The sequence below is a fragment of the Garra rufa genome, chromosome 3 (genome assembly GCF_049309525.1).
Source record: "Garra rufa chromosome 3, GarRuf1.0, whole genome shotgun sequence".
NCBI lineage: Eukaryota > Metazoa > Chordata > Actinopteri > Cypriniformes > Cyprinidae > Garra > Garra rufa.
In genome coordinates this window covers 43,673,186-43,695,669 of record NC_133363.1, presented here as the reverse complement: position 1 = coordinate 43,695,669, position 22,484 = coordinate 43,673,186, and the positions used below count along the sequence as shown (strand labels likewise).

The following is a 22,484-nucleotide window of genomic DNA, read 5'->3' as shown; positions in this document are numbered from 1 at the left end:
AGCCATTACTCCAGTTCTCAGTGTCACATGATCATTCAGAAATCATTCTAATAATCATAATCTAATAATCAGAATACTCTGATAATCATTCTGATGTGGTGCCAAGAAACATTTCTTATTATTAGCAATGTTCATTTTTTTATGGAAACTGAGATATATACACATTTTTGAGGAGTCTTAATAGAAATAGAAAGTTCAAAGGTCCGGAACAACATTTAGAACAACACATTTAAAATTTATTTTATTTAAAATTTTAGATATTTTTTGTAACATTCTAAATGTCTTTACAATCATTTTTTTAATGTAATGCAGCCTTGCTGAATAAAAGTATTAATAAAACAACCATTTCTTAAAACCACAAAGTTTTAAATGGTAGTGTAGATTTTTTATGTAGATACTCTACCAGTCAAAAGTTTTTGAACAGTAAGATTTTTAATGTTTTTTTCTGCTCTCCAAGCCTGCATTTATTTGATCCAAAGTACAGCAAAAACTGTACAAATTTGAAATATTTCTTACAATTTGAAATAACTGTTTTCTATTTGAATATATTTTAAAATGTAATTTATTTCTGTGATCAAAGCTAAATTTTCAGCATCGTTACTCCAGTCTTCAGTGTCACATGACCGTTTAGAGATCATTCTAATATGCTGATTTGCTGTTCAAGAAATATTATTATTATCATTATTATTATTATTATTTATATTTAAAACAGTTGAGTAAATTTTTATCAGGATTCTTTAATGTACAGAAAGATTCAAAGATCAGCATTTATCTGAAATAAAAAGCTTTTGTAATATTATACACTATACCATTCAAAAATAAATTATACAAATGAATACTTTTATTTAGCAAGGATGCTTTAAATTGATCAAAAGTCATGATAAAGACATTAACAATGTTAATAATATTCATCAAAGAAACCTGAAAAAAACAGTTATTTTAAATAGTAAAATATTTCAAAATTGTACTGCTTTTGCTTTACTTTGGATCAAATAAAAGCAGGCTTGGTGAGCATTAGAGACTTCTTTAAAAAACATTAAAAATCTTCCTGTTCAAAAACTTTTGACTGGTAGTGTATTTATTTATTTAAATGTTCTAGAATATGATATCTAGAACATCCTTTAACATTTGCTTTGCAAAGTAAACTAGTAAGGGCTTTTTCTTGCTTGCTGAGGCAGCAAGTTCACTAATAAGATACAACACAGGGCTCATTGGGTAGAGAGACAGTGATGTTGATTGTGAATAATGTCTTTCCTGAGTTGTGTAATCTGTGGAGACTGACGCTGCTCTGTCACGCTCACAGAGCAACTTCAGGAACTAAATATAAAAGCAAGCGGCACTTCAGATTTAGCACATGACTAAGAAATCAATAGGTACACTGCAAATAGTTTTACAGGTTTGAAATATTCATGGTGTTCAAAAAAACAACAACAACTACAGCATCAAATACCTGTGGCGTCCTACTAGGAAACTAGCATTCATGAGTCATGACTTATTAAGTGTGAGAGGAAGCAGCACATCAGCCAATACAGAGAGACTGTGTTTTTTCATTTGAAGAGTTTCTTTGTGTTTTCTGACCTTTTCTGTGGGAGTGCTAGGGGGGGTTGAGGTAGTCTGAGGGAGAGGAATACTGTTCACCAGCTCCAGGACACCCTGGATCTTCTGATCAGAAATCTTCACATGAAGTAAGGGCAGCTCCCCTGATACTTTGAACCTGGAAATGAACAGACTTTAGTGCATGTAGGAAGATTAAGAAAGAGATGCCAAAGAGACAGAGCGCTAACCTGGGCATACGGGAATCTTTGTCCACCATACATTTAGCGAGTTGAAGTGTAAAGTCCATTGGCTGCAGGATGTGCTGATGGGTGAAGCCTTCAAGACGAGCATCTTTCCATTTCTCTCCTTCAAAAAGAACCATTGTTATATAGGGGTGAATAAAGCCATTTGGGTAGGCAGTTTAGTTTCTTCCCTCTGTTGCATTGTCTTTACCTGATTTGCTGTAGAGTATTTGGACACTGCGGAGCTCCAAGGAATATCTTTCATATGCTCGATCCATGATTTCCTCCAGTGATGAGAAACTGGCAGATACCTGCTGATGGCTGCCCTGATCTATGCTGTTCAACTACACAGGCACACATATATTTACAGTCAAAAATCACGGACAGAAACAGTTCTCTCATGTAACCCTGGACCACAAAACCAGTCATAAGCTGCACAGGTATATTTGCAGCATTAGCCAACAATACATCGTATTGATTAGTAATATGCATTGCTAAGAACGCCATTTTGGACATAATTTTCTCAATATTTTCATTGTTTTGCACCCTCAGATTTTCAAATAGTTGTATCTCGGCCAAATATTGTCCTATCCTGACAAACCAAACAACAGAAAACTTATTTATTATGTATAAATTAAAAAAAAGTACCCTTATGACTGGTTTTGTTGTCAGTGTCACAAATATGTTTTTACTCCCTCACCTGCAGGTAACCAAAATCAACGATCATGAGGTCTGATTTGCCATCATAGAATCCAGACTTGGGCAGCAGCAGGTAGGAGGGTTTTAGATCAATCCTCAAGTCCAGCACCTTACGCGTTTCAATAATGTGAGACAAGCCTGGGTTCAGATAAAGACAAAGAGAAAGTGTTACAGATGACTACTGACATACGCTTTTTCAATGTGACCATATCTCTGTGAAAATGAAGGGAAATGAGAAGTGGGTTACCACTGGCTGTCTTCTCTTTGATCTCCTCAAGTTTGCTGAGTGTGGCTGAGGTGATGACCTCCAGATCAACTCCCTTTCCTGTCTTAAAGAATTCTGTGATGCTGATGACAGTCAGCTACAAATCAGACAAACAAACAGTGCATTAAATATTTTGGAGTAATTTTTACTCTAAATGTCTAAACATTTACATATTAAAGGAGACCTATTACATCCCTTTTTACAATATGTAATATTCAGGTGTCCCCAGAATGTGTCTGTGAAATTTCAGCTCAAAATACCCCACAGATCATCTATTACATTATTTTGAAAATGCCTATTTTGAGAAGCAGAAACACTCTTTAAATGCAGATGAGCTGCTATTTCGTGCCCCCATTTTCAGAATAGAGCTGTGCCTTTACAGCTTGTACATCAGATACTCTACCAAAAAACATCTGTTTGGTTTTGATTATGTCTATTGCGCTGAAATTGTGCGTTTTAAACCATATTAGTTTAAACTTCTGATACAGGGTTTTCTGAGTGCACACAGAAAAGCAGCTGTCACATGCATGTGAGTACCAAAAACCGGGTTGTTCTTTTTAAAGGGAGAACTACAGTGTGTTTGTGTCTCTCTTACGGCGTCATAGATGATCTCTACAGGCTGTGAGTGGACTCTGAGAAGCTGGTCAGCGGGGCTGTCCTCTGGATTGAGCTCAAAGAGCACGCTGAGCAGAGAGGAGTCCGAGCCTCCAACTGACGCTATCAGCGATGGCACCTCCCCCTGCTGCTGCAGACCAGTCACGTACCAGTGCTCCAGCTTAGCCTCCACCCTATACAACAAACACATTACCCACAACTGAAGCATATACTCTACATATGGCCCTATATATATATTTGTTGGCCAATGCTAAAGGTTTCTCTGTATGTATGTGTAATACTGTACATACCTGATGGCCTGTGCTCCTGGTCTCTGTGAGATGGATGTACTGAGGTCAATCATTTGCACTTTGAGGATCTCTGGAACACCAGGCTCCTCTCTGAATGTTACTGAGGTGCTCAACAGTTTAAAGTTGACGATCACAGCTACATACTGCACATATGCACAAATACACATAAAGATATCAGTATGCAGTGTATGTCCAGGATAAGGAGGATATGCTTAAAAAGAGAAGTTCACGAAAGAAGTTCCAGAAAAAAAATATCCTGATAGTTTTTTCACTCCCATGTCATCCAAGATGTTCATGTCTTTCTTTCTTCAGTCACAAAGAAATTAAATTTTTTGAGGAAAACATTGCATGATTTTTCTTCATATAGTGGACTTCAATGGTGGCAAACGGTTTAAAGGTCTAAACTGAAGTTTCAGTGAAGCTTCAAAAGGCTCTACACAATCCCAGAAGAGGAATAAGAGTCTTGTCTAGCGAAGCGATTGGTTTTATTTTAAACAATAAAAATATGTACTTTTTGACAACAAATACTCATCTGGGACCAGCCCGACCTCACGCATTACGTAATCATGTTAGAAAGGCCACACCTCAAGTAAGCAGAAGTACCGACCCACTGTTTACAAATCAAATGTGCGAGAAAGTCAAACACCCTTTACAAAAACAATGTGGGCTGATTTTGGAGTTGGAGGAGAAAATGACCAGAGATGGGCATAAATACATAGAAATGTATTTAAAATAAAAATACAAAATACTGAGTGGAAAAATGTATTTAAATACAAATACAAAATACTGTGTAAAAAATGTATTTAAATACAAATACAGTATTTTGTATTTTTAAAATACACAAAATACATGTGAAATTGGCCATCAAGTGCAGGCATCCCTATTAAGGCATAGTTCACCCAAAAATGAAAATTTGATGTTTATCTGCTTACCCCCACGGCATCCAAGATGTAGGTGACTTTGTTTCCTCAGCAGAACACAAACCAAGATTTTTAACAAAAACCGATGCAGTCTGTCAGCCAAAAAACATGCACAGACAAATCCAAATGACACCCTGCGGCTCGTGACGATACATTAATGTCCTAAGACACGAAACGATTGGTTTTTGCGAGAAACTGAACAGTATTTATATCATTTTTTACCTTTGATACACCGCCACGTCCAACTGTCCTGAGCATGAGCAAACCAAAAATCTTGGTTTGTGTTCTGCTGAGGAAACAAAGTCACCTACATCTTGGATGCCCTGGCGTAAGCAGATAAACATCAAATTTTCATTTTTGGGTGAACTATCCCTTTAGGCTGAAATATATTTGGACATATTCTGAATGCAAAACTAAATGTGAACGATTTTGAAAAGTTTAATAGATTCACACTTTACATCATCGCTGCCTAAGATATATAAAGTTCTGTCATATCAGCCAGCCCTAACATGCAGTAATGTTTTTTGACTAGCTAGTTGATAGATTAAAGGAGAACTCCGGTGTGATTTTGACCTAAAGTGTATTGAATCATGATACCGAGTGTGAACGTACCTTGCATATCTCATCTCATCTCGGCCGATGCTCACAACAGGTTGTCAATGAGAGTCAATAGGGCATTGAATTTAGTCACGATAAGTCGAGTGTCGAGCACCAAGGAATTTATCAGGTTATCAACTTATCAGGTTGTAGTTTCCTTTGTGCTCGACACTCGACTTATCGTGACTAAATTCAAGATGGCGGCGACCGGTCTGTTTCTGGTGGAAAATGTCTGTATAAATCTTCTTGTAAATAAACTACCGGTGCTTTTTCTGAGTTCTCAATGTCTCGTTTTAAATGTCAGGGCCCTTGGAAGTCTACCAATGAAGTGTGGAGCTACTTTGTGCCTCATAAATGGCGTAAAACAGTGATTTATTTACATGGCTTCTCCGATGCCCGATTCACCCTCATTGACAACCTGTTGTGAGCATCGGCTAACTGACCCCAGATTTCGGACTGCAGGACACAAACCGAGATGAGATATGCAAGGTACGTTCACACTCGGTATCATGATTCAATACACTTTAGGTCAAAATCACACCGGAGTTCTCCTTTAAAAAAAAAACTATCAAAACTGATTGGCTAACAGGCATCTAACATCTATTTTTCTCATACAGGTGTCGGTGCTTTTTTATTCTTTCATGTTTACTGAAGGCAAATCTGAATGATGCACCATTTTAACTTTAATCAACAAGGAATTGATCATGATGACACCCTTAACTTAATGCAGAAAACTGAGAAAAGTCGCTGATCCAATGCTGACTCTGCTGCATGAGTGATAAGGTTGGGGGAGGGGTGTGTCTGAACTAAATCAGCACCCTGATAAAGAGGTTGATTGGCACAAAGTATTTTATGTATTTTGAAAATACAAAATACTCATCTTAAATGTATTTAAATACAAATTACATTATATTTTTCCCAAAGGCTTTAAAATACAAAATACAAAATAGTATTTTGTATTTCAAATACGTATTTTAAATACATGTATCTAAAATACTGCCCATCCCTGAAAATGACGAAGTACTAACTGTGTGTGACTTTCCAACATAATTATGTAATACATGAAGATGTGCATTACAGAGCTAGTGCATGATGAGCATTTGTGGTTAAAAAATATTTACATTTTCATTTTTTAAGAAAATTACTGATCATTTCACCAGGTAAGGCCTTTTGAAGCTGCACTGAAACTGCAATTTAGACCTTCAAACCGTTGGCAAGTTTTCCTCAAAAACCCATTTCTTTGTGACTGAAGAAAGGAAGACATGAACATCTTGGATGACATAGGCGTTTAAACTTTACAGTAGTTCTATATTTTCCACTCACGTGTTTTGGTAAGGCAAGGTTATGAGAGCTTCCACTGTAGCCAATGGCTGTGTAGAGTTTCGTTTTCTCTTCAGGAGTCATGATGGAATCAATACCTGTTAGCACATAGTGTACATTAGAGGATGGATACCCGAGCCGAGCCCGACGGTACCCGACGGAACCCGACGGGCCGGGCCGGGTTCGGACAGATATTTAGAAAGGATGCTCGGGTTCGGGTCGGGCTCGGTTACATCAGCGCGATAGTGCGCCTGTGTTATAACAACGCTTTTTGCCCCGTGTGCACTGATGCGCTCATGTGTTGACATTTCCGAATGCCTTCCTACAGTTGCTTAATAAAAGCGGGCTTTCCACACAAAAAAGTGCATGTGTCATTAGTATGAAAAAAAAAAAAAAAAAAGATTTTAACTGTGTCGGGCTGGGATCGGGCTCGGACATAAATATCTTAATGCCTGTCGGGTTCGGGTCGGGCTCGGTCACTGCTCTGTCGGACGCGGGCCGGGCTCGGACAGAAAAATGCGGCCCGATCCGCACTCTAGTGTACATGTATGTAAACATTGATGTATATTAAAAAGTCAATTTATTTACTGCCTATCAAATATATTAGAGATAAAACACTCACTCTCAGGCTCTTTATCCTCCTCTTCCTCTTTCTTCTTCCCTTCTTTCTTGCCAAAAAAGCTGCTGAAGAAGCCTCCTCCACTTTGTTTCTGAGTGGCAGCCTTTTTAGCAACAAGCTTCTGTCCTGACCGAACCACCTGTGCAGAGAGAAAGTGAACTTACTAGACTGGATTTAAAATATAAAAATACCAGTTTTTGTGTTAATACATGTCATCATACCTCCACCTGAACCTGCTGTCGGGCCAATACAATGTTGAACACATCCAGAACTTTCTCCAGCTCCTGAGAGAAACACAATAAAATAAATGTAAAATCAAAAAAAACAAAAAAAAAACATGTTTTTAAATTAATTTAAAAGAAAACTAAAAATGATTTTTAAAATATGTAACAGCATCATAAATTGTTTATCAGCATAACAATTTGTATGAAAATTTAAACTGACAACTGAACCGGAATTTCAGAGTTTCTTAGCATTTGGTTTGTTTATTGTGCAAAGTCGTGCAAAACCTAATATATTTAAATGCATTGATGTTATCTAGATAAACTATTCATTTATAGTTAATACCTGGATCTGCTTCTCTGTGTCTTCTCGAACTTTACCCTGTGTGAGTTTGAATTTGTATGCAGCTTTGTAAGCCTTAAGTGCATGCCTGTGCTTCTTGATGTTGTTCCAGTCCCACATCTGGTTAAAGCGCCTGATATGCACTTCCAGTATACTGTTAATGCCATATTTCCACCTGAGCAATCCAAGGGGCCATGTTAGAAACACCAACGTCCAAAAAAATACCATATGAAACATTATCATACTATATGAAGACATAATGCACTTACCATTGCCTGGCGTTTTTGTGGACTGGAACATCAGGCCTAAACTTTCTGTAGGGGCTGTTCTTCACCATGTAGTCTATAGACTCCAGCAAATCCACCATAGACAGGTACTAGAAATGTCCAAAAATCTTACTAACCACAAACTTTTGAATAGTGGTTTATGCTTAACTATGCTTAAGACCATGATGGTGGCCATATTGTTATACCTGAGGCTTGGTCATCTCAATTGCGATGTTCTGAACCTCAAGGTGTAGTTTTGCTTTAGGTGATTTCAACTCAACTTCAGCATTAGGGTTGATGCACATTCTTGCAGAGGCAAATATGGGTTTGAAAACTGTATGAAGAAACAAATGAGTTCAGCATAATGGGTGCTATGATTTATAATGGTAACCCTAAGTTGGTCAAATTCTTTAACCATTAAAATCATTTCATTATGTCTAACTGACAAAAGCTCAGTGCATTCATATGCATGTTAAATGTAACTGAACTGGCACTGATAATAGTGGTTTGACTAGTACATGTAAATATGGGAATGTAGTAGAAACACATTGTAGTAGCACACATTGTGATTATAGGAGTTTGTTTGCTATAAGAAGGTGTGTCATGTGTGCCATTTGAGAACACATAGCTTGTGTAAATAGCACATGAAAATGAAGCTGTTGCAGGTACACAAACACACATCCAACACAAGCATGAAAAAACAATAGGGTTTGCAACAGCCAAAGATGACATATCATTATTATTTTTTTACTATTCACAAATTAATATTTACTTCTCCTAAGGCTTTAAACATCCATGTTGATTTTATTTTTATGTCTATTCTATCAGCACCTCTTCAGTTAAGCATGACACCAAAACGTACTAAACAGCTCCAGGCCAGATAATAAAAAATACAGCCATGATCTTTTTATGGATAATACATATCCAATACATACTGTATTGATAGCCTTGCAGTTCCTCATTTTTTGTGCTGATTCCTGCTTTTAGCTTGTCCTGAAAACATAAAAGACAAAATACATACAGTAAAGTCCAAATATCTGAGACTCCTCTTTTCCTTCTCATTTCCTTTTTTCATTGCAAAAAAAAGTTGAACTGAAAAAATTTATTTCTACATTTGAATATCAGCAAGTTCCCTTTTGTTTTAATGTACTGTGATACTCATGTTATCTAGGATGATTCCAATGAGCTTCGAATAGATATTGTGCTAGTCACAAATTTGCTACAAAAGCAATTTAATGAATAAAACATATACATTTCCTGAATCTATTTCAACAGGATATCTGCAGGATTTTAAGCACACTTAAGACTTTTTAAGACCTACACAAATAAAATGTCAAAGTATCAATTATTATATAAATGTAAACAATTATTAGCAATTAAATATTACATTAAATAACAAATATATTTTATTGTCTTAATTATTATTATTTTTTTATAATGCATTACTTTCTTGTCAATCCACCACTTCACATTTACAGCTTGTAAATGCATGTTTGTAATGTAAAAACATGGGTTGATTTGCACATTGGCCTTTAAAAAAAACTACAGACAAGCTTATTGAAAATGCTGATTCATTCTCTGCCAGAAGGTGGCGCTTTTGGAACGGCAAAAATATAGCGTTTTCCCACTAACTGTGCACGCCTCTGTTGTGAACGCACTCCATTCAGCCGAACGTTTCGTCGGATCAGAGGTAAATAATGATATAAATACTGTTCAGTTTCTTGCACAGACCAATCATTATGTATCAAGACCTCAATATATCATCACGAGCTGCAGGGTTTAATTTGGTTTTGTCTGTGTATGTTTTTTACTCTTAAGATTTGGTAACCATTGACTGCCATTATATGACTGACAGACTGCAATTAAAAATCTTCATTTGTGTTCTGCTGAAGAAACAAAGTCACCTACATCTTGCATGCCCTGGGGGTAAGCAGATAAACATCAAATTTGCATTTTCGGGTGAACTATCCCTTTAAATTTGAAACAACTACATTTAAGGCTTTTTAAAGTTTAAGGACCCGCAGAAACCCTGTTCAAGGATAAAACTTTTAACGTGGTCTCGCTGCATAGAAAGAAATGGTATTTTTATGTCACTAAAAAAGTCATTCTTACATAACGAGGTGGCCAGCTAAGATCTAGTCTCTGTGCAGCATAATATTATTTCAGTGTGTACTTAGGCCAGTTTCATGTCCAGATGCAGATATTCTTCTACACACTGCTCAACCATAAATACTATTTATTTATTTGGTTTATATAAAAGCCTGACTCCCTAAGTGAAAACCTTCAAAGAAGATTTGTTTAAGATATAAAAGATTGACCAGGATCAAAGTTTGGATGTTTATTTTAAAAAGTAGCAGTTAATAGTGGTTGGGCAACACATTCAGGCCTGCACAGATACAGTAGATAGACAGCATGTGCAGAACAGAGTTAGTTATGTCAGTGTTATCTGGCTGAAGCAGTGTGTGTTGAGCTGACTGCAAAAACCACTGAGAGCAAGGTTTTTTTGCTCCTTTAAGAGCCCAAGAAAGATTAACAGATATAGAGAGAGATTAAAAGTGTGAAAGAGAGATTAAAAGATAAAAACTGCTAGGAGCCAAGCAAACTCAACCATTAGCGCCTTACTTGGATGTCACAAGCTTTGAAAGTCAAATGTTTTAGCCAGATGCCTTCAGCTTAAGATTCTTTAAACCGACTGACAGATTAACCATTACAGCTTTCAGCTGCTGCATTTTACGTCAACAAGATCAAAGACTTTCAGAATAGCCGTTTCCAATAAATTATATCAGCTCCTGATATGATCATAAATGAATAGTGATCAAGCTATAAATATTAAACACATCTGAACTTGTGTCTTATCTCTTATTATCAACTTTTATTATCTGTTTTATTATGTATTATGTTAGAAACCTACAGTAGTTGCAATGTAACTACTGCTAAATATTTTCAATTGCAAGCTTTTCTAAATACACCTTCACTGACTAAAGAACATTTTGTACTGGTTGTCTATAAGCACCATCAGATCTTCCCACACTTTGTCTGTACACGTTCACACACAAATAGAAGCAGGTAGGTTGTCTCCTTGCATCTTTGGGGCATAACGGGATGAAAAATGCAATTTATGCTTCCTTCTTGTGAGTCTTCTAAATTAAAGCATCATACAAAAATGAAAATTCTGTCATCAATTAATAACCCTCATGTTGTTTCAAACTCACACGCATTCATCTTCAAAATGATATTTTAGTTTTACATATAAACACTGATCAGCACACATCAAATATAATAAAATATGGAAATATGGAACCTCATTGGTTCTTGCAAAGCTCAAATATGCTTGAGTGACACATAAGAACAAATCTCATTGATTATTGTGCATTAAGCCAGTGTTGGTGATTTTCTGTACCATATTTGATGTGCTCTTATATGTGCTGAATGTATGCATAGCATTGATGAATGTTTATATGTGAATAAAAGCCTAAATGAAACCTGTTAATCATATAATGTGATTGTGTCTCTTCAAAAGACTTGTATTAAACCACCTGATTCCTATAATTGCTTATATAATGTCTTTACACAGCATCAAATTTTTGGTGTAATGGACCCCAAACAGATGCACAAAAATCTTTTATTAAAAACTGCTTCATTTGTGTCGAAAATGAACAAAAGTCTTACTGGTTTGAAACAACATGAGGGTGAGTAAACGATGATAGTCTGGCTGTCAAAGAAAAAAGGCACATTACCACTATTTCCTCCCAGGAATCTCTGTAGAAGATTGGGCTGTTCACGTTCCAATAGGCACAAAAACACTCCAGACGGCCCAGCTTATGGTAGAGGATAAATACAGACACACGTTAGACACAAAACCACAGCTGTGCTGTGAGATCTTTTTATTAGTATAGAAAATAAGATATATATTCTGGTGGTTTACCTTGTAGATGATCTTAGCTGCTTCATTCAGAATGCAAGTCTTCCAGTTCTCATCTGCTGTCTATAAGAGAGAAAAACTGACAATGTACTGAAAGACCACAATGTGCAAACAAGAACTGCTCATTTCATATAAATAGCAATTGCACTCATTTGTGACATTTATATGAATGTGTTTTGAGAGAGCACCTGTAGACTGAGTTCTGAAAGAGTCATGCCCATAGCAAGAGGTCTTTGTGGATCTGACACCTGAAGCACAGATGGAAAACGAAAATCTCCATTAATATGCAAGGTATGCATTCAAAAATACACATCACTGAAGTGGGGAAATGTTTGAAGAGGAAACACTTACATCATCCTCATATCTGATGTGAATGCTGGTGATTTTGACCTGGAGGTTTTTGATAACTTGCGTAGCCAGTTTCTCAGCAAACGTGTCCTTCTTTTCTTCCTGGGGCTTCTCTGAAATTAAAAATAATTTAGTAAACACAAAGGGTTGATCTCAACTCCATTGCTTGTCATTCTAATGCCTTAAACAATCTAAAACATATGCAAACATATTTAATCCAACAAACAGAATGAGGCTATTAAAAAAACATTTGCTCATATGTGCCACGATCACAGTCGATCAGTCACCCTGGGCCACCCACCTGCTTTATGCTCATACTTTTTAGATCTCCTAAAGGGTTTTTTACGCTTTTTAAGCTTACGTCCTTTGTCTTATAGAGCGCAGCATTGGGAGAGAGAGAAAAGTTGGTGAGGTAGAAAAGAACCATAGTGCAGCAGTAAACACACGCACTTGGATTAAACAAACATGAAACTGCACCAAAGCATTGTCTACACATATACACCCTCAATACACACTCTAAAAAAAGAAAAAGTCTCTTTGAGATGGGAGTTTGACTAGCCTGCTATAGGAATGGGTCTATACATACCCTGTGGTGGATTCTTATACACATAACTCTCCAGATTAAACACAAACTCTCCAGCCTGAGAGCCTGACGTCCATCAGATGCAGCACAAAGCAAACACACACAGCGGTTAAGGATAGATATCTAAATGTATGGACGAATGGATGGATGGGTGGGTTGATACATGAATGAACATGGGAATTAATGTAGGGATGTACAAATATTTAAATTGATATTATGAAATTATTTTAGTAACACTTTACCTAAATCATTTATGTATAATGCATTATAAAGGGTTGTTAAAGGATATAATGCATTATAATTATTCATGTTGTGAATAATACATTATATGTCACCCTGGACCACAAAACCAGTCATAAGGGTTAATTTTCTAAAATTGAGAACTGAATAAATAAGCTTTCCACTAATGTATGGTTTGTTAAGATATGACAATATTTGGTCGAGATACAACTATTTGAAAATCTGGAATTTGAAGGTGCAAGAGAATTTAAATACTGAGAAAATTGGTTTTAAAGTTGTCAATGCAATGCACATTACTAATCCAAAATTTAAAATTAAAGATATATTTATAGTAGGACATTTACAAAATATGATATTTACTTAAAATCCTAATGATTTTTGGCATAAAAGAAAAATATTGTTGGCTATTGCTAAAAATACACCTGTGCTACTTATGACTGGTTTTGTGGTCTAAGGTTTGTCTTAAATAATTATAACCAAATTTAAGATGCATAGTGTAACAATGAATTGCTAAATATATTAACTGTGGTTACAATTATTTATAAGATTGCACAATGCATTATAGGCGCATTATAAGGCATAATTAATGCATTAAAACTACTTTTAAAGGTCCCATATTGTACACATTTCTGGAGGTTTATTTTAGTTGTTGATGTCCTTAGGAATATATATTTGCAGGATAAGTGCCGAAATCCATCTCAATATATTTTTACAGCTCCTTTTTTAGGAGCTCTGTCAAAAACAGGTCGATTTTGGCCCATCTAATTAATATTCATGAGCCTCTCTTTCGATTGGCCTGTTGTTTTCTGAGTGACGCACAGCCAGGCCAACCACAGTTAACTACGGTCATTAGCCGAGCCCAGAGCCATAGAGAGAGCCTAGCCTGCTGATACTCAACAGGATATTTCAGAATGATCATTAATTTTTTTTTTTTTTTTCATTTTCAAACACAGAATGCAGTAAGCTACATAACTGTTGCTTTAGTAAAGCCCCTTTCACAATGCCCGCTGATTCTGGAAAATTACGGGAACGAGCGCTGTGTGAACAAAAACCAGAACCATAAAGGCAGTGTTGTAGTGATGCACGTTATCATGCGACTCTTCACAACGAAAAAATATGTGCAAAATGGAATGAAGCGGCGATCGGGCAGAACCAGCTCCTCACAGCTCCTTCAGCGCTGAAGCACAGTTTGTTCAGGTTAGTTTCAGTTTAGTGAAACGTACGCGTCGCATTACATCTCACATCCAAACATCACATGTCTTTATGGGTTGTGTGTAAAGCACGCACAGATTCCGGAAAACAACTGTGAATGAACCAAATTAAACAACTCCGGAACAAATCATGGGACACTTTATCCGTGTATTTACCGGTATCGCTGTGTGAAAGAGGCTGAAGTTGACGTGCCACTGGTCTCTTATATTCACGTTGTTCTGAAGCCTGTGTAATGATCGTAGCTTGACATCTATCGACTGAACAGGGTTTTCTCCACTTGTTTTCGTGTTGTTGTTGCTCAACAATGGAATGGATGCGTTGTTGTCTGGGTTTGACAAAAGGAGGGTGGGATGGTGGTTGGTGTTCGGGGTGGTGACTGAAGGCGGTGACTGAGTAGATCGGACGTCACATCGTTACGGAATTCACAGCGACTCGTGAAAATGAACAGCTACTTTAAGCAGGCTGTGTGCAGTTTACTGTGGATTGACTGTTTTGAAACTCATATGGTAGTTACATAGCCCCTAGACCTCAGTTATCATGAAAAAAGCCAGGAAATTTTGATTTTGACAATATGGGATCTTTAAGTGTTGCCATTATGTTCAAATTGTGGCCATTGACAGATAAATGGATGGTATAACAAATGATTAAAAATAGTATTATTGTGAAATATTACAACTTAGAATAATTGTTTTCTACTTTAATATATTTTAAAATGTAATTCATTCCTGATGGCAAAGCTGAATTTTCAGCAGTCATTACTCCAGTCTTCAGTGTGACATAATCCTTCAGAAATCTTACTATTATGCTGATTTAATTTTTAAAACAAAATTATTATGTTGAAAACTTTTTTCTTTTTTTAGCATTTTTCAAAGAACTGAAAGTTCAAAAGAACAGCATTTTTCGAAAAACAAATTGTAACATTACAAATGTCTTTACTGTCACTTTTGATCAATTTAATGCATCCTTGCTGAATAAAAGTATTAATAAAAAAAGACATTTGAACGGTATACTGTTACGGTTATTTGAACATCATAACAATATAATGTTCAGTATTAAAAGATGGCTAAATATTTATTTCGGAATCTGCTATAGAAAAAAAAAATTAAGTTTCAATTAGGAGGAAGAAGTGCTTCTAATAATATGGACCTCTGGGCTGCTGGTTAGTCAGTCCCTGAAAAACTACAAGAGAATTTGTGTGGTCTGAAACAAAGTTTCTTTGTATTTGTTTTTTTTTCCCACACAGCTTTAATATTGTTTCATGCACACAGCAACTCACTTCACATGGCCTGTTAAAGATAAAGTTTTCTTAAAGCTTTATATGCTTGCCATATTATATTTCTATCCTAAGTTAAAGCTTGAAAAGGATTTAAATCTTAATAAACTGATACAATGCAGATTTAATGTGCAAACTCAAACAAATGGAGGAATGAAATTGAAATAGACTGATTATGGCATAAATGGATGGGAAGAAATGAATCTGTTAATACATTTATATTGTACAGAGAGCATAAGAAGAGAACTGCCAAATTTGAATGTAAAAAATGTACTATGTACAAGATTAAAAAAATAACTCCATCCTGCGCATACAAACAAAAGAGTGGTTTCTCACCTCTGCGTGCAACCAGCTGCAGTGTTTCCTCAATGCGCTGCAGCTCCTTCTGTTTGGCCTCCTGCTGGTAATGCTCTTCTTTGACTGGATCATACTTAATCGCTTTAAACACACACAATGCACATGCAATTAGAGGCAAACAAACATTACAGATACCACTTATATCATTAACACCTCAGATGTCTTTCATTATCACTCATTTGTTTTCACTACTGCCACCTAACCTCTTTTGTCAAACGCACAAATGTACAGTAGAAAATCAAACATACAGTAGATTCACAGCTCAGTCAACCATGTAATAACAGAAAAGTAATTTACAATGACCATCTCCAATGCTTTGCACTGTGGCTTATATGTAGCTACGATCTAATGCTGCTCATTCAAGCAAACTTAAGATTTCCATTGTGACTTTGTCCTCTGATTTGAATCCACTGGTGAAGCTCTATCAGGAAAGACTGGTTCAGACCAATCCATGTGAGAAACAAAAATTATAATGCCTGCTACTGTGCGTGACAATTATGATGTAGACCAAACAAAAAATGTAATATAAAGAAACTGACACTTGTTATTTTTGGTCTATAGCAACTAATGGGGTCTTTGGAGTTCCTGGGGCAATTCATCTATTAGAAAAACAGTCTATATATCAGAACCAGAAAGAGCAAGTGGAGGTTTTCTTGGCATTGAAGCTTTCACTGTACACATACAGTTAAAGTCAAAAGTTTACATATACCTTGCAGAATTCGCAAAATGTTAATTATTTGACCAAAATAAGAGGGAGCATACAAAATGCATGTTTTCTTTTTATTTAGTACTGACCTGAATAAGATATTTCACATAAAAAAAAGTTTACATATAGTCTACAAGAGAAAATAATAGTGGAATTTATAAAAATGACCCTGTTCAAAAGTTTACATACACTTGATTCTTAATACTGTGTTGTACCTGAATGAGCCACAGCTGTGTTTTTGTTTTTTTTCCAGAAGGTTCAAACGCTCAATGATGCTTTAGAAGGAAACATGATGCATTAAGAGCCAGGGGTGAAAACCTTTTGAATTTGAAGATCACGGTAAATTTAACTTATTTTGTCTCCGGGGAAACATGTAAGTATCTTCTGTAGCTTCTGAAAGGCAGTACTAAATTTAAAAAAAATATGATATAGGCAAAATAAAGAACATTTTTTTGAAACATCAGTGAGCATTTGAACCTTCTGTAATAGTTGCGTATGAGTCCTTCAGTTGTCCTCAGTGTTAAAAGATGGATCTCAAAATCATGCAGTCATTATTGGAAAGGGTTCAAATATACAAAAACCAAAGAATTTGTAGGACCAGAAGGATTTTTCTGAAGAACAGCGGGCAGTTTAGATAATAATAGTTTAGATAATAATAGTGAATTTACAGGACATTGCACTTAACTGGGTATTTTATGTAATTCCAAAGCAATCAAACTTTACAGCACTTCTTTCAGTAGTACTGTTTAGTCCATATGGCAGACACATATGTTCACAATGAGAAAAGCTTGCATATCTTAAAAAAAGCAACAACTTTTGATTGGCATGTAGAAGCTGACTGTCCTCATTCAAAGTGACAGACAGAAAGTAGCAGACTTTCATGCTTTAAAAAAATGAAAAATAATTTAACTGCATTTTACTTACAGAACATGCATTATACAGAATTGATCATTCTACAAGATAAAGCAGATCCAGAAAAAAAATGTTACCAAGATCAATGCCAAATTTGAACAAACACTCCCAAAACTCTTGATTGATACACTGTCAACACATGCTATCAACAACTCTGCAAATAAACACTTGTATTTGCATGACTAAACATAGTAATCACATAGGTTTCCCATAATAATCAAAGATTCGGTTACACACAAGAGCAGCTTAACGGTCCGGGTCCCAAGCCACCACCTTGCTACCCACCTTCTACACCTGCTTACCATTGTAAGGTGAGGAAAATAACTTAGACTCAGCTGAAACATGTAAAAGACAATGTCAGTTGAAGCAGCCCAAGTAATAGAGAAGATATATACTGTATCAAAGAAATTCAGTTATTCAATATATTTGCAATTGCTTCTATCCACCTTATTCTTCAACACTAAAGTAAAGTATGGGCAAGTCTTCCGATTCATTAGCTATATGGGAATTAACAAAGGATATTAACAATGTGCAGTAAACAGTAAAACTGTTTGCACTACAAACCAGTGTGTTCATAATTAAAATAAAACATTAAAATAATATGGTAAGACACACCAATTTGCAATATCAAGCAGCAAAACCAGCTGTTTTGTACAGCTAAAAATAGCTGGACACGGAAGCCAGACCCATAAAATGTACAAATTGTCGCACCCACTCTTTATGAAAAAAAATAAGGTGGATACTAGGCAAAAAAATAACATCCTCATAACTTTCAAATGGGTCTACGATAGTAATGATGCTAGTGTTACTGTTTTTTTTTAGATTGTTCACTGTCAATGCATAACATCCCATACTATTATTCAAGGATCTGTACTTTTTATAACAGTATGAATTAAAGCACTATGTATTACACATGATCAGAATTGTAATATACCAATTATTATAAGTATAGAATATTTTGTGACTGATAATTATATTTTCTTTGCTCAGTGAAACATTGCACACCCCCTGAGTTAAGAGGCAGGAATCCATTAGTTATAAATAAATCATGCAATTATTCTCAAGAGGAGATGTTATAACAAGAAATGAAAGCATTTTACAGACAAATTCCGGCAGTGCCATGAAATAAATAGCATGGTGCTTCAGGCTGGATATATAAACAATTTAAACTTCCACATTAAAGAAACATGTTGCATTAAGGGAACATTAGAAGTAAAATAAAAAAACCATAAGCACTTACTTGCACCGGGAACCACCAGAAGGTATAAACCATCTAATGTTGCCACCACTGCCTCATTGTACAGGTTCTTCCAAGGGATCTTCAGAGTCAGTTTACCTTAAGAACAGACATTTTCAATTCAGTGTGACTATATGAAAGATAAAAGTGCTTGAATTACATGAACGCAGATCCTGTAGATATTATTTCATGTGTACAGTGCTAATTGTAATTGTAATCTGGATTACGTCATCAGATTTCAAAAATGAAGTACCTGTAATTAGAGTATATTGTGTTTTAAAATTGTAATCAGATTACAGTTACTTTTTTATGGATTACATGATTGCATGTTATTCACACAATGGCAGCAAGTTTTCATAATTTATTCATTCTGGAAGTCTTGACAAAAATATTTCAAACCTGGAAGAATTTGGAAGTGTCATTGTTTTCATGTTTATTAATGTGCTTAATTTTTGTCACCCCCCTTAAAATATAATATTTGCTTGAAACGTCACAGAGGAAGTTAATATTTCAATAATTTAACAACTCATTGACAGTCATTTTACAGTTCTCTGACATCGTTTACTGGCATTTGTAGTGTTTAAATTGCTTTTACTTTACATTTTTAAGATTGAATTAATTAATAGGTTATCATCAACTCACTAATGTAACGTTTAATGCATTTTATGATGTTAACATAAAAAAGGGGAATATAGTTTCTTTCTCTTTGCTTTTTTAATAAAATTTGGTATGTTTAATGGTAAGTTTAAAACAAGTTTGATCAAAAAAAAGTAATCTAAAAGTACTTTTAAAAAGTAGTCAGATTACATTGCCTAAAATTAGTAATCTAGATTACGTTACTAACTACAGTTTTCATCATGTACAGCGGTGGTCAAAATTATTAGAACACTAGTATTTTCAGCAGCTAAAAATGGTTTTAAGTTGGTTATTTCTATCTTTTGCTGTAGTGTGTCAGTAGGAAATATCAGTTTACATTTCCAAACAATCATTTTGCATATTAATTGTAATAATCCAGTAAGACTTTTGTTTGCACAAGGAGTCTGACTACAGCCAGGTAGTTTTTAGGTAGTTTTGCTGGTAGGTCTCTTGAAGCATCTTGGAGACGTTGCCACAGCTCTTCTGGATTTAGTCTGTCTCAGTTTGTTCTGTTTCTTCATGTCATTCCAGACAGACTGGATGATGATGATGAGATCAGATCTCTATGTGGAGCACTGGCTGTTATCAGACTCCTTGTGCAAACAAATATCTCACTGGATTATGATAATTAATGTTGGAATTGTAAACTGATATTTCCTACTGACACACTACAGCAAAAGGTAGTAATAACTGGCTTAAAACCATTTTTTTAGCTGAAAATACTACCGTTCTAATAATTTTGGCCACCACTGTAATCTTTAAGTAACAGACTACAATTTCTAAGTAATCTATCCAGCTCTGCATGTGTCTCAGTTAAAGTACGACACACATTAGCAAAGCACGATACAAACCTTGTTATTAGGCAAAATCAGAGCCAGACTTGTTAAAAATAAGAAAAATGAGAGCAAACGTAAAAACTGAAAAACCATGAAAAGGCATCATTCATTTTAGAAAAATGTGAAAAAATGTTTAATTGGTAACTTATGGCTAGATATCTTTTGATCAAGCACATATAATGAGTACAACAAGTAGATCTTTTTTTAAATGAAGATTTTGTAAAATGTAGAAGATATGAAAGGAATTTCACAGAGCTACTCAGGCTAGCATGTCGTCCTTGTTAACCAATTACTTTTACTGCTTGACATCTTGGCACACTGTCCGGCAGATGTTTAAAAGTCATCTGACTGAATCATGTGATAACATGAACTGTTTTCAACAAGTTCCCTCTTATTGGCAAGACATCTGTGCTGTGATTTTTTTGGTGAATTACAAAAACAGTATTAACAATTTTACTAAAACGAGTTCCTCTTACAAAGCCATTTTAACTAGTCCAGGAAGCATAAAAAGTTTTACAACAGTGTCATATTGCTTCCGCACCCTCCCTAACCTTATGATATTTTTAACCTCTAACTCCTACACGATTATTCATGAATAGAAGTATTTGTTAAACATTTCTTTAACTCAAGCTCAAATCTAGAGAGGAAAAGTTTGACTTCATTGTACTATTTTGAAATTACAACAAGCTTTACTACTACTCAGCTGTCTTTATTACATTTGGAGTGTGATCTCTCCAAACAAACATCAGGCAGTGAAATAAAATCACTTTTATTTGACTGTTACTGCAAAGCTTAATCAGTCAGCATAATCTGTCTAGAGCAGCACAATATAGGAAGTGCAATTCATCAAACTGAATACAGAAACTATTTTTCTATTTCAGTCTCCTTGGTTACAGGTCATCAACGCACAAGCCAGAATGTTAGAAAACTACACATTTTCATACACACTTTTCAACACTACACATGCCACAGCTCCCTGGAGCATAATTTGCCTGATAAAGTGAGAGTTGGATACTCACCAATCTGACCAGCCTTCACTTTAAAAGGGACATCAAACTCACTCTAAAGAACAAAAAATATTTGGTGGAATGGTTATGAAATGCAGATTTCAACAACACAATATTAGAAATCGCATTTTGTGCACATACAGTCGTGGCCAAAAGTTTTGAGAATTACATAAATATTGGAAATGAGAAAAGTTGCTGCTTAAGTTTTTATAATAGCAATTTGCATATACTCCAGAATGTTATGAAGAGTGATCAGATGAATTGCAGAGTCCTTCTTTGCCATGAAAATTAACTTAATCCCGAAAAAAACTTTCCACTGCATTGTTAAGAAAGCTTCAGGGCGTCCAAGAAAGTCCAGCAAGCGCCAGGATGGTCTCCTGAAGAGGATTCAGCTGCGGGATCGGAGTGCCACCAGTGCAGAGCTTGCTCAGGAATGGCAGCAGGCAGGTGTGAGCGCATCTGCACGAACAGTGAGGCCAAGACTTTTGGAAGATGGCCTGGTGTCAAGAAGGGCAGCAAAGAAGCCACTTCTCACCAAAAAAAAACATCAGGGACAGATTGATCTTCTGCAAAAGGTATGGCGAATGGACTGCTGAGGTCTGGGGCAAAGTCATATTCTCCGATGAAGCCTCTTTCCGATTGTTTGGGGCATCTGGAAAAAGGCTTGTCCGGAGAAGATAAGGTGAGGGCTACCATCAGTCCTGTGTAAACAGTAAAGCATCCTGAGACCATTCATGTGTGGGGTTGCTTCTCATCCAAGGGAGTGGGCTCACTCACAATTTTGCCCAAAAACACATCCATGAATAAAGAATGGTACCAAAACACCCTCCAGCAGCAACTTCTTCCAACAATCCAACAACAGTTTGGTGAAGAACAATGCATTTTCCAGCACGATGGAGCACCGAGCCATAAGGCAAAAGTGATAACTAAGTGGCTCGGAGACCAAAACGTTGAAATTTTGGGTCCATGGCCTGGGAACTCCCCAGATCTTAATCCCATTGAGAACTTGTGGTCAATCCTCAAGAGGCGGGTGGACAAACAAAAACCCACTAATTCTGACAAACTCCAAGAAGTGATTATGACAGAATGGGTTGCTATCAGTCAGGATTTGGCCCAGAAGTTGATTGACAGCATGCCCAGTCGAATTGCAGAGGTCCTGAAAAAGAAGGGCCAACACTGCAAATACTGACTCTTTGCATAAATGTCATGTAATTGTCGATAAAAGCCTTTGAAACGAATGAAGTGCTTGTAATTATATTTCAGTACATCACAGAAACAACTG

General features: G+C 35.9%; 1 protein-coding gene across 1 annotated transcript in view; it reads right to left on the bottom strand.

The window, feature by feature from the left end:
* The window catches only part of vps13c (vacuolar protein sorting 13 homolog C), a 77,148-nt gene that overhangs the window by 50,202 nt on the left and 4,462 nt on the right, over positions 1-22,484 (bottom strand). The window contains 21 exon segments of the mRNA XM_073836622.1: positions 1,579-1,714; positions 1,785-1,902; positions 1,990-2,122; positions 2,479-2,615; positions 2,725-2,839; positions 3,338-3,530; positions 3,648-3,790; positions 6,488-6,582; positions 7,107-7,242; positions 7,325-7,387; positions 7,671-7,842; positions 7,937-8,043; positions 8,140-8,267; positions 8,869-8,926; positions 11,671-11,751; positions 11,859-11,918; positions 12,044-12,103; positions 12,207-12,316; positions 15,848-15,949; positions 18,727-18,822; positions 21,215-21,257. Coding sequence (XP_073692723.1) covers positions 1,579-1,714; positions 1,785-1,902; positions 1,990-2,122; positions 2,479-2,615; positions 2,725-2,839; positions 3,338-3,530; positions 3,648-3,790; positions 6,488-6,582; positions 7,107-7,242; positions 7,325-7,387; positions 7,671-7,842; positions 7,937-8,043; positions 8,140-8,267; positions 8,869-8,926; positions 11,671-11,751; positions 11,859-11,918; positions 12,044-12,103; positions 12,207-12,316; positions 15,848-15,949; positions 18,727-18,822; positions 21,215-21,257 — 2,286 coding nt within the window.